The sequence below is a fragment of the Pagrus pagrus genome (assembly GCF_965226575.1).
Source record: "Pagrus pagrus genome assembly, chromosome: 19".
Lineage (NCBI taxonomy): Eukaryota > Metazoa > Chordata > Actinopteri > Spariformes > Sparidae > Pagrus > Pagrus pagrus.
Window position 1 is genome coordinate 22,058,965 of NC_140203.1, and position 13,200 is coordinate 22,072,164.

Sequence of the window (13,200 nt, forward strand, 5' to 3'; positions counted from 1 at the left end):
AAGAGGGAAACCTGTCAGTCTGCCACATCAGCTGTGGTGTAGTGCACTTCCTCTGCCTACAGGAAATGACAAGCATCACTTTCAGCCATGCTTGACTGGACCCTTGGCAGCCAAGCCAACAGAGACACAAAGTTGTGCGTGCGCATGTGCGCACAACTATACAGCCATCTTTGTGACAACCACTTTTGAAAACAATAAGTTTTAGACCTCTGGAGTGAGGACAATTTCGGAAAGTAAGGACGTTTTGGCTCATCCTCACTTTTGGATGAGCCTTTAAAGGGCTGTTTGAGGGTTGAGACTTGGGTTTAAGATAAGGGTTAGAATTAGGCAATTTTTAGTTTTGATGGTTGAAGATAGACTAAGGGGCTAGGGTATGCATAGTGTCAATAAGTCTCCTCACAAAAATAGCTGTATAAATGTGTGTCTGTTTGTGTGTGTGCGTTTTCATACATCTAGACACTTGCGAGTACTTGTGTCTTTCACTTACACATGTGTGTGCACATCAATTAGTGCGAGAGATGTGACTAATGTTTGCTATAGTGTGTCTCTGTGTGCTTACCAGCTTCCCTCTCAGCCAAATGAAGTCACGTTACTCCTCGAAAGCTTCTATAATATGATCCATGCCGTCTTACCAGGGGCTGTGTATCACAACTGGTGCAGATGACGCAACATGTGACCATCTCGCCAAGAAGCTGCCAAATACATCTTGATAACTGGTTGAGCCACTGCATGTAAAGCCATCTAGCTAGCAGCCATTTTAGTGAACAGACATAAATAGGCATGATGGCAAAGGGACAGATGCAGGCTGGATTTGTTACATCCACAGTGTTCTACTGAGTCACCTTGGCTCACTGTATTTCTCTTCTCATAAATATTCATGAACTGGGGCTTGCCTGCTGGTTGGCGTGAGCTGTGATTAGTCTGTTTGTCAAGTCAGTTGTCATGTACAAACATGCTAATGATAATGTGACAAATGTCAAATGCATCAAAATATAGGTTAGAATGGATGAGAAGCCTCAGCATTGAATGTGATTAAAGCTATAATATGTAACATTTCTGTATCAAAATGTATAAAAACAACTAGACCTTTGTTATACATTTTGTTGAGTTGTGTACTTTTACCTTTATTGACTTTTCGCTTTAACTGGCAATACACAACTTTTGCTTAAACTTATCATTCTGACATAAATGCTGATTGCACAGTGGAATAAATGAGACCATCCATGTATAGACTGGTTCCCATAAACCTTACTTTCACTGTCAGGTGGTCTGCCACCAGGCTGGACTTTGCCTGGAAAACCAAAGGTTGAATTACGGCCCATAAGAAGTGTGTGACAATGCGGCATTGTTTTTCCTGGTCGCTAACCCCAGGTAGCGGTACAACAAATAACTGTGGAAATTGTACACTGCAAAAGAAAAAGAACCCTACTGATTGAGTGGGCAAAGAAGGTGCAGAGGGCGAGTGATAGAAAAGTAAAACAAGAGTGAACAGACTGGCATACTCTCAATGGAGAGCGGCGGTGTTGTGAAAGTGAATTTCTGAGGATTTGAACAAAACATGTTATCTCAAGAAGTCACCTTGAGCTCTGGGACATTTTTCAATACTTCATCACATTTTATAGAATCAAAGATTAATGGAATAATCCAATAAATGTCTAATTAATGGAAAATAATTGTTGGTAGCCAGTCTGCTAAGACGTGAATAACATGGCATCAACATCAGCAGAACTCAACTTGCCTCACAAAGCACACAGTGTTCACTCACTGAGGGAATTGCTAACGGGCTAAAAGACAACAAATAAAACAGTCTATAGCAAGAACCCAACCACCACACATATATACAAAAATCAACACAACCTGCAAGCTGTCAGGTCTCTGACCACATCTGTCAGTACAGTAGATATTGAGAAAAGGATCAATAACATCAATGAAAGGTCCATGATCAAACCGAAACACCCCTGAGAAACCAACTGGATTTCCCTCTGGATTAATGAAACTTAAATGTACTACAAGGGGTTTTAAACTGGTTATAAGATAATATAATCAGGGAGAAGGATGGCTAGATTAGTTGGACACCCTGCGAAATAATAAGTAACAAGCTTAAAGCTGCAAAAATAAGATCCATTTTATAATAACCCTGAATTAACTTTATGTTCTGGATCTAACTTATTACTTTTATAGTTACTCTCTTTTTGTATTAGCCAAGACCAATATACAAAACATTCAGGTAGTGAGTTTGCTCAATAAATTAAATCAAATCAAATCAAATTTTATTTGTATAGCCCAAATTCACAAATCACAGTTTGCCTCAGAGGGCTTTACAATCTGTACAGAGACGACACCCTCTGTCCTTCGACCCTCGATTCGAGTGAGGAAAAACTTGCCCCCAAAAAAAGCCCTTTTAACAGGGAAAAAAAATGCGGAAGAAACCTCAGGAAGAGCCACAGAGGAGGGATCCCTCTCCCAGGACGGACAGACGTGCAATACATGTCGCATGTACAGAGCAGATCAACGAGATCACAATGTATATAGCAGATATAAACATTTCTCTTTTGCCCTGTATTATACTGCGATCTGTAACTGGTGAAATACAGCAATTGGATCAGGATCTACATCTGGATGTTAACTGACTGACCGCAACATTAAATGCACCCTACAATGTTCACAGTGTGGATACAACCACTACAAAATGCACTACTGAAAGAAAATAAGACTACAGTAGCCATGCTTGTGGCTCGGTGAGAGTGTACTTTCTCCTTATATCAATGGTATCTACTAGTAGGGATGCACCGATGCATCGGCTGAACATCGGTATTGGCCGATGTTTGCCTTGTTAAATGCCATCGGCCTTCGGCAGATAAAAATGACATGGCCGTGGCCGATGATTATATCTTGATTTGAAGCTATGGTCTACGATCTGAGAAAGATTTGAAAAAAGCATCCCCCCAACACACACACCCCTCCCCTCTGTGCTCCTTAATCCCTCCCCTCCGAGCTCGTATCGCTCTCCCCTCGGAGCCTCCTTCGACACACCCCCTCCCGCAACAAGCAACAAGAGCAACAGCTGGCCGGCAGAAACCAAATACAGCCCAGCTTTGAATGCGGAGTAACAATGTCGGATTCACAGGTAAAGTTATTACAATGCACGTTGAAACTCACGTAAATCTTGTAAGTCATTACAATGTCCACAGCTAAGCTCCACAGCCAAGCTAGCGTAACGTCATTAGCATGTTACAGCTACGTTACGTTACAGCTAGGTAATAAGTTACTATTTATCAACAGCTAATTTAACCACTTCTAAAAGTTATTGTGGGCCAAGAGACTAACAGATGCTGCCGTCAGCTTTAGTCATAACGATCGCTTCCACATTGTGGCTGAAAAATAAACCTGTGTGAGTCTCGGACCAGCTGTGTCCCAGCTGCTGTCTGAGTAGCACCAGACCGCGACACAAACGTGCTCGTAAACCGTAATCTCTTGTTTATGACAGATAAGACACACAAATACACACATCGTAACGCGTATATGATAATCCATCATATTGATTTAGCAAAGGCTTCGTTGAAAACAAATACCGGGAGGAGGGTTAGCAAAACAGTTGAGTAGTGACCGGGCAAGAGGTTGTTATGGAGAAATAAATCCGGACAAAGAAAATAAAAATCCGGAAATAAATCCGAAACCCCTCCGCTTCGCGTTGGGGTATTTTACTTGCATCACTTGCTGCTTCATTTAGCTGCCACGAGCAAATAAATAGGCTGATTTGTGTAAACATGATTGCAATGTTAGCTTGTTGTTAGCTTACAATGCTAGCATAGAGGCTAACATCTCCGTCAAACAACTAAAAAAAAAGTGTTGACAATACTGCAGAGACAGAAATTGTCTCGACACCGTCTAATAACACAGAAACAAACTAACGGCAGCTTTCACAGACATAAGCCAGCATCAGCATGAAAGTTATCTGTGTGACAACATCCACAATAAAGGCGAAAGATTACCTGCTCAACAGAAACTCTGCTGTATCAGCATCGCTAGTTTTGGCTGCATGGCAAACACACTTCAACTAGCAATCCATGACGGTGTTTTTTTTGTTTCATAAATTGGTCTGATTGGATTTGTGCTCATTCAAGGATAGTGTGATGAAGAGCTGAAAGACTTGTATGTTTCCGTGGCACAAAAAAAGGAATAAATAACAAAAAGAAAAAACATCGGCATCGGCCATCGGCCAAGTTGTTATGTTAAATATCGGTATCGGTATCGGCCCAGAATTTCACAATCGGTGCATCCCTAGTATCTAGGCACTATGGTGCTTTGAGCTAAATGCTAACACCAGTATGCTAACATATTGACAATGACAATGCTAACATGCTGATGTTAAGCAGGTAAGCACAAACAATTAGAACAATTGAGACCATAAACTCATGTGGAAACTGTTTACTGGAGTAACAAATCAAGTAAGAAGTCATTTTCTTATAAGCTTTTAGAATCTGACTTCTTTGTGACACCAGCAGAGTGGCCCCCTTGCTGGCCATTAGAAAGAACACAGGCTTACAGCACTTCCACATTGGCTTCATTTTTTAGACCCATAAAAGGTCCGTCCATTTTAGTCTTGTCATGATACTGGTATTTCTATCTCTGATACAATACCTTGAAAAACATGGATATTTGATACCATGTTCGATACCACAGGGACAAACTGACAACACTGAGGGCATACAATTTATATATAATATATATATATATATATATATATATACATATATTATAGATATTTAACAAAGGATAAAAATAACAAGGCTCATGTACTGTATACAAAACAGCATCTAACTTAATTTACTTGGAGGAGGTGGGACTATGTAGGGCACTAAAATGGTGCATTTGGCAACTTGCTTTCGGAGAGGAGAGCAAAAAACACAGCACTAGTCCATATTTTATACAGCCTATGAGCAGGAAATAAGTTCTCCCATGAAAAGTCAAGGGATAACAACAGTTATTATAATTCATCCTAAGAACAACATGTAGGTGTGTGCCAAAAAAAAAAAAACTGCTGTTGTTGAGACATTTCACTAAAAATCATGTCAACCTCATAGTGGTGCTTGAGGAAGGTGCAAATTCATTTGGTAGATAGAGTTATTTTATTGGTAAGTAAACTTTGAGCTGCTGCTGGCACTAGTAGAAAAGTTAGAATTAGTCATTAGGATCCATTGTCAATGAATCAATCTATCCAATAGTTGCTGAAATATTTGATCTGAACAACAGTGGTGGATCAACAGGCCGACCAACAGACTGTGCTACAGACTTACATTGCCATCCCTAGGGTCATGCATGCTGTAACCATTACTAAATATATGCATAAACAGATTTGATATGGGATTCAAAAGAAACTCAGCTTTTATAAGGGGATTCAACACTGAGATCAAATATGTTAAAATGCTGTTTAACCCTGACCATGACCTCAGGTGCAATAATATAGAGCACACATACAGACACAAAGACACACCAAGCCTACATCAAGCACACCTGTTACTTCAGCAAGACCACGACTGCCAGACCTACATGATCAGACAGTCGCATTCTGGCAGACGTTCAAAGGCAACGTTTATTCATGCTGTCTGGTGCGAGCATAAGCTAAAGTGACCCAACCCCTCTGTAGTCTCTGTAACTATACTTTGAAGCCTCCCATTGTGTTGAGGCCCGTTGCCCGAGAGGCACATGAAAGGAAATCACAACTTTGAAGTCGACGCAAGCAGCATCTCTCACTTATGGCTGGGACGCAAAAATCAAACATACAGATAAATAAATAACAACAACTACCCTGGCTTATGTTTCCCTGGAGACGACAGTGGGATCATTGTTCGAAGTGACTTCAGCCGGGAGCCTGAGATTGCTGTTGCCATAGAGCTTGCACGAGCGGTAAAAGGCCATTTGAGGCTTTGGTCAATAACAGCAACAGCTATTAAAGACCAAGAGGCAGGGGAGGTTAATTGGAAAAACACTGAAACATTCAGATACTACTGACACACATTAACAACTAAATTATATATATGTAATGAACATATTAAGTTACTAGAAATATATTCAGTCTCATGTAAATATCAATGTTGTACCAAGCCCAATGCAGGTTTTCTTCAATTATCCAGTTGTCTTTGACTTCTTCGAGAGATCTGATCTGAATGAAAAAGACTCTCTATATGTTCTCATTTGTAAGAGCTGTATTTAAGTGCATACATGGCCCTGCTCCAGAAGGAATCCAATTGATCCAAAAGGTATAAGGAAAGGACATGACTGGTTGATCTATATAATCCGGTGTGCTCTGGAGGTAAAAACAGAGCACTTCAAACGAGAAGGCAATCCAGGCTCTCCAAATATTAGTAAATATTATTGAGCTTTTAGTGTAGTAGCTCCATCACAAAATTAGACCACTGAAGGTCACACACACAAATCTTTACATAACATATGTCAATGCATAGTCACATACAATATATAAACCCATAGATGCATGTATATGCATATACATGCAGTATGCGCACAGTGTGTTGTTTCTATTCTGCCGTTTCGCCCCCTAAATCTGCTATATCCATGTATTTGTTTAGTTGTTTTCCCCTCAATTTAAAAGCCTAAGTAGGGATACAAATTAGTGCCAGTTAGACACCTTACATACATTACATCTGCTGCATGTTTTATGTAACAGTGTTTATCTGCACTGTCCCTGTTAAATGATTGAACAAATAAAGCAAATAAGTACAAGTCTATTTCAGATGTTGACATGTCTATTAAAAGGAGTACTATGGAGATTTAGTATTTCACTTCCATATCAGAGTTTTAAAAATACCATACCATAAAGTCTTAGTGACATTTTTGTAGGATCAAAAGTTTTGGAAAGAGAAAAAAGAAATCTCGCACACTGTACATGATGCTTTATTTTTTTACCCAAGATGGTTTCGCCAAGTCCTGCCCTACTGTGCTGTGATTGGCTAGTACTCATTCTGCCAAAAGGCTTTCATTCTTGACATTAAGAAACCAAATGTTGATTAATTATTTTTAGATTAACTGATTGAATTATTTTCTTTTTTTTTAATTATTATTAATTTTTTTAGTTTTCAGTCTGATTACGTTAGGGCAACAAAACTACCTACAGCACAGTAGTACTAGGCAATCACATCACAGTATAACGGTACTAGGCAAAACGTACGTCAGAGGACCAAAACATTGTCAATGGATTCATGGTTTTCTTTGCATTTCCCCCCTAACCCTAACCCACCTGTTTCCAACTCCACACCCTAAGAATGACACATGCTTTCTGTTTTTTTTAGTCCCTGAGCAAAACCTGAGATACCCAGGTGATTTCACTGAAGTATTTTTTTCAGACTTCACAAAGCTCCTCCAAAGCCACAGAAGATATTAAAAATCTGCTAATTAGAGCTGATTACACTCTATGGTTATGGTTAAAATTATTATAAATCAATTTCTTGACTTTCACAATAATGGCTAAATTTCAAAATGTAAGAGACCACATTTCTACACTCTGTGCCACTGTGTGGCTTTACAAATTATTTACCTGAACTGATTCTACCAGTTTCTGCTCTTTAAAAAAGGAAGAAAGGCCTGCTGGTTCCAGACTGCATAACAAATGTTCTAATTTCAGAAACCAAACACTAAGAGTCCAAGTGTGAGTGTCATTTAATCCCTTTCTTCTTGGATTTTTTCATATTTTTTTTTCAGCCACTGAGTCATGATTCCCCAGTTTCTGTGAGCACAATGCTTCACACTGGCAAATGTTAGAAACGCTCCAAAAAGAAAATGGTTTTCTAAGTAGAGCAGGCTTCTCACCCGTTCTCTTCATGTCACGAATGCTGCCGTACTTAGCGTGTGATTGGCCACATCTGGCTCCTCATCTGGCCTCAGTGTTTCTGGGCTGGCCGGCTCAGTGTTCTATTGATTAGGCCTTTGGCAATTCGGGTAGATTTATTCTCTTATTAAGGGCTCCTAATGCCTGATGAGGACAGATTAAAAGGTCTGCCACTGCCTCCAGCTACACTATCATTTAGATCCTTTCATTACGATTGCATGGCTGTATCAATATAATTATCCTAAGAACTAAGTACTAGAATTGTACAAAAGACAGAACTAATACTGAGTCTTAGCAAATTGGAAAACAGTAAGACACATTATTAACTTATATCATATAAAATGATTAATAGCAGAACTGAATATGTTTTAATCTCAAACAAAGCAGGATTATTTATTTCCCCCCTCGCATCACAGCCACAATTACATCTTCTAAATTAGATTTCTGACCAGTCAGATCGATAAAAACCCTCTCCAGTCACTTTTGATTGATTACCCAGCACTTAATTTTTTCTATCAATCATTCATGCGTCGATCAATAGCACCCAGTGGTGGCAGTCTCTAACGTTTGTCGCTTACTTATTTTTTTTCCTCTTGCTGCTTAAAATAAGTAATCATTTCATTTTTATGCCATACTTAACTATAATTACAACACTGATTCTTGCCGGCAGGCTGTTTTTTCCTCTCTGGACTACACAGGACAAAGCAGAAACAGATTTTAACACCCAGGTGTGCAGTAAAGTCTGTTTAATCCTCTTAGCTACACTTAGGGAGGCTGAACAACAGAGCACATGGTTAAAAGTCTTACTGCTTTTATCATTGGCCATCGGGACAATTTCTCCAAGGATCAGATTTTACTTATACTGCGAGCTGGTGAGCCAAACCACATCCAAAGGTGATCTGATTGATTTCCAATCCATGTGGGCTCAGTCCGGACACCTTCAGCCCCCCGATCCCACAGGAGCATGTCGAGCACAAAGCAAACAGAGCGTCACACACACAGAAACCCCCGATCACGCTGAGGCACATTATCTACTGTGGTTGCTTGGCAACCAAACGGAGACACACACATACACAACATAATGGTTCATTTGTATCCAGCTGTGTCAGCAATGGGTAGCCAACACTAAAGAGCTGTTTCTCTATCTTTAGTTTCTGAATAGAAGAAAAACTAGAGAAGCAGATTTTAGATACATGACACCCTGGAAACAATAAATTATTGTCATAGCTCCTTTAAACTCATTATCTGATTAGACAATCTTATTTTCTGAAATTGGCATAATCACAACTTTTTTGTCTTTTTAAAAAACATGAGCAAGGCTCTTCTGTAACTTTATAAAGCAGCTAGAATGCAAAGCCAAAACGCTAAGCACCACTGCTGTGAAGTGATTGATGCACATGGTATATCGCATGGCACTGAAAGCAGCTGGTGTCTTTCTACATGAAGATAGTGGAATTCAAGTGTTTGGCTCCGAGCATCGTGCCTCTGTGTGATCTCAGCCTTACATTTAAAAAACGCCCCCTTTCATCTTCCAACACACATTAATTTTTCCATTGTGTAGGTATTGCGGGAGAACATTAAATCCAATCACAGCTCCACACACAGTCTTCCCACTTATGTGCTGTGTGAAAGAATAAGAAAAGGCTTTTTCAACTGTTAATGTGTCTGCTATGGCTTGAAACAGAAGAAGAAATGTTTTGAGTGTAAGCACTAGCTTTCTGAGTGTTGATTTAAAATGCATGTGTAATTTCAAATTCTAGCGTTTATTTACAAAGCAATTTATCATTTTCTATCCTCTTCCTTCTCTTCATTTGAGTTTTGATTTTTCTGTTTTTCTCATCGCCTCAAACACTTGCGACCACTGCCTCTCTGCAATCTTTGTTCTGTTCCTCTTTCAATATCCACCTTGATTCAGTTTTTTTATTGACTTTCTGAGCCTGCTATTATTTACAGCACAAACCAAGTCTGAACCTCATACAGCACAAAGGCAGACAACATCTCTTCACTCGTAAATTTAACAAAACAAAGTAGCATTTTTGAGCATCAAGTGAACTGGGATGAACAGGTGCATTTCTAACATGTGAATGTTATACCATGCGGTGAGGAATGACACAAAAATCTGATGAGTGGATAATTAGCCCGCTTCTACATTGTTGTAAGGCGGCTCTTATTTAAGTAAAAATCTAATGCTTCATCAAGCAGTGGAAATTGGTAGTCAGTTGATCACATGATCTGCACAGACACCTGATGAGATGGTGGCTCTTGCAGAAGTCCCTCTTTGAACTTTTATCCTGCATCCAGAGATGTGAAGAGACTCCAAGAAGCAAGGGCACAACTTAAAAAGGATCGGTTCTTGTGCATATACAGTGGGGCCAATTTACACAATAATGTTTTAATTGCGAATCTACTATGCACTTCAGGTGTCCCACATTTCTAGGGACATTGGGGCAAAAAAGTGTTTGCAGCGTCTAGCAACCAGGATGCACCTTGAGATGAGAAAGGTGAAGATGTCTTCCTACTCTCAATTATTTAATCTCCAACCTGTCAGTTTGTGTGTAAATGATAATGGTTACCAGCTTAAAGCATTCTGTCTTTGAGAGAATAATTTTAAAAAAGACTCTCGCTGAAGCCAGGAGTAGGAGACAGACAAACTCTGAACGTTTGCATGAATAACAAATGAAACACATGATGAAAGCTCTTAAAGCACCATTATGTAGAAATTGTCATTTTCTGTGATTTGGCGCCCACAACTTTTCTTGAGAGCAACACCACTGTTATAAATAAGAATCCGAGGTCTGTAACAATGTGTCAGACGTAATGTAGGTGCTAACTAAGCTGGACCATCAAAATGATTTTTAAGCTGTTATTTTAAAAAGGTAAAAAAAGTTACATAATGTCTTAAAAAAAGCTCACTGGAAATAATATCTTACCACCAGCTTATACAAATATTTTTATATATTTTATTTATATATTGATTATTATTGCCATCAATAGTTAAAAGCAGAGAAGGAGCATAACAACATAACATTCTAGACAAAGCTTCAATGGTGCCCAAGTTGAAATCCCAGCAGTAATTACTCAGAACTACTGGCTTGACCATGGCTCTGTCATTGACTCCTTTCAGATAGTAAGAAACACAGGCCATTACATGTCTCCAAAGCCCCAGAGTCTGACAGCTCCCCTGCCAGGCAGCCACTCTTATCCAAGCCCCACTAAGAGCTGCTCAAAATGGAGAAAAAATGCACAACTTTCACCTATAAAAGCATCAGTCAAAGAACTCTGGAGTCCACCTCTACAACATGTACTTATTTCTGAAACATATATCAAATATGTAACACGCATTTAATGTACTTTCCATTTGCTATACAGACACTCAGGTGGTAAGTCTATTGAGTAGGGCTGGGTAATCTGGTGTGGTTGGTGAGACAAAAGTTTTCAAATGTCTAATTCTCAAAATTAAATTTAAAATTATCAACCTAATGCCTGTCTTACGCTGTATAGCCAAAAGCATGTGGACATGATTTAGGTCACGACTCTGTCCAAGCTGGTCAAGTTATCAAAATGGAAACATTTCTTTACAGATTTTGTGTATAGGGCACCATAATGTTGAGGAAAGGGCCTTCCCCAAACTGTTGACACCAAGTTGGAAACAACCCAGTATGTGGACAGGTGTTCACCAACAGTGTTAAAGTCAAGGTCAGAACTTTTGAGGCCAAAGCAACAAATGTGATTCTCTTCACATCTTTTAGAGGCTTGTGCTACTTGTTGAATAAATTATGGATGCTTGTTGGCAGATGCTCTAACTGGATGAAGGTGATTCCACTACACTCTCTCTCAAGGCACTCGCAGATACACACAAAAGAAACCACTCTCCACTTATGACTTCCATCTTCAACTGACACCCAGCGGGCGAGGGACTCACCCAGTGAGGACGACCACGAAGTCCATTACATTCCAGCCGTTGCGGAGGTAGGAGCCTTTGTGAAAAGCAAAGCCCAGGGCGATGATCTTAATGGCAGCCTCGAAACAGAATATTCCAATAAAGTAGGGCTCTGTGTCGTCCTACAGAAAAGACAGAGAGAATCAGAGAGGGGAAGAGAGTGACAGGGGCAGATCTTTTTGTTAGAGGTAAGAGAGTGGTTAATGAAGCGTTACGTTAAAGAGGGGGGTAAATAAAGGAGAGAATCAAAAGATGGCTCCTTTCACATCTTGCACCAGTATGAACAGAAATGGAGGAAGTGGAGCCCTCTTCTTTGAATGAAAGAGTAAACACTGTGAAAACAAATACGCGCACACAGCATGATCTTAACGGCATTTGGAAAATCGATTGAGCCTCAGGTCTGCTCATTTAATGCATTCAAAAATGTAAAATTAACAATTTAATTTCAACTGATAGCAGAACATTAAATGCCGAAAATAAAAGAAAATTCACCTTGGACATGATCAGTGGTGTGCAGTCTCTGAGGACCAGGGGCTGTCTATTTTAGGGGTTCGGGGGTTAGACAAACTAGAAGGATATTTACTTGTGTAGTACCTGGGTCAAAGAAATGGCCATTTAGGCAAAAAATAGGCAAGATTGGGCTGGCTTTAAGGGTATTTAGGGTCACCTCAATGGCACGTGCACTTCTCTTGGGACATGCCTTTCATAAGGGCAATATGAAGCATGAAATTGGAAGAGGCTTGGAGCAAACAGCAGAGCTCGTGGGGGTCTTTTGGGCCAACCCTAGGGGCATGTGGACTGACTAGAAGGCCTAAAGGGCAAAAGGAGAATTTGGGCCTCCTAGGTTGGTATTTGGACCAACCAAGAGGGAACTTGGGCTGTTTACTTGCCCACCTGGTGTGATATTTGGGCAAAAATCACAAAGGGTCAAACACAGGGACCTTTGGGCTGACCAGAGGGAGATCTTGATCAACCAAAGGGGCACTTGAGCCAACCAAAATGGGTACTCAGGGTAACCAAAGGGATACTTGGGCCAATCAGAGTCAAGTGCGCCTCTGGTGTGTTATTGTGAGAAAAATGCAGCATGGAATTGGTGGGCACTTAGAGCGACCACAGGAGAACTTAGGGGACTCTAAAGGCAAAATACTTGGGGAAAAAATGACAGTAGGTGGGCCAACTAGAAGGGTAAATGGACCAAACAAATGTCTTCTGGGGTCAAGGGTTTGACCAACCAGAAAGGTTCAAGTGCCTCTGATGTAACATTAAGAGAAAATTGAAGAATGGAATAATGGTATTGGGGGACAACAGGCCAGCTCAAGTGCCCCTCTAGTGTGACATCAGGGGAAATCAAAAGCACAACATCATCCCAACACGACAAAGACATTGCCGTTTGAAAGGGCACTTTGGCACTCAGAGC

General features: G+C 40.1%; 1 protein-coding gene across 6 annotated transcripts in view; it reads right to left on the minus strand.

Annotated features, from left to right (window-relative positions):
- The window catches only part of cacna1bb (calcium channel, voltage-dependent, N type, alpha 1B subunit, b), a 178,020-nt gene that overhangs the window by 156,081 nt on the left and 8,739 nt on the right, over positions 1-13,200 (minus strand). For 5 of the 6 annotated variants that reach the window (XM_084382535.1, XM_084382537.1, XM_084382534.1 and 2 more), the window contains one exon: positions 11,766-11,905. The exons of the other annotated variant lie outside the window; for it this stretch is intronic. In XM_084382535.1, coding sequence (XP_084238661.1) covers positions 11,766-11,905 — 140 coding nt within the window. The remainder of the gene's footprint in view (positions 1-11,765; positions 11,906-13,200) is intronic. 6 annotated transcript variants of the gene reach the window in all.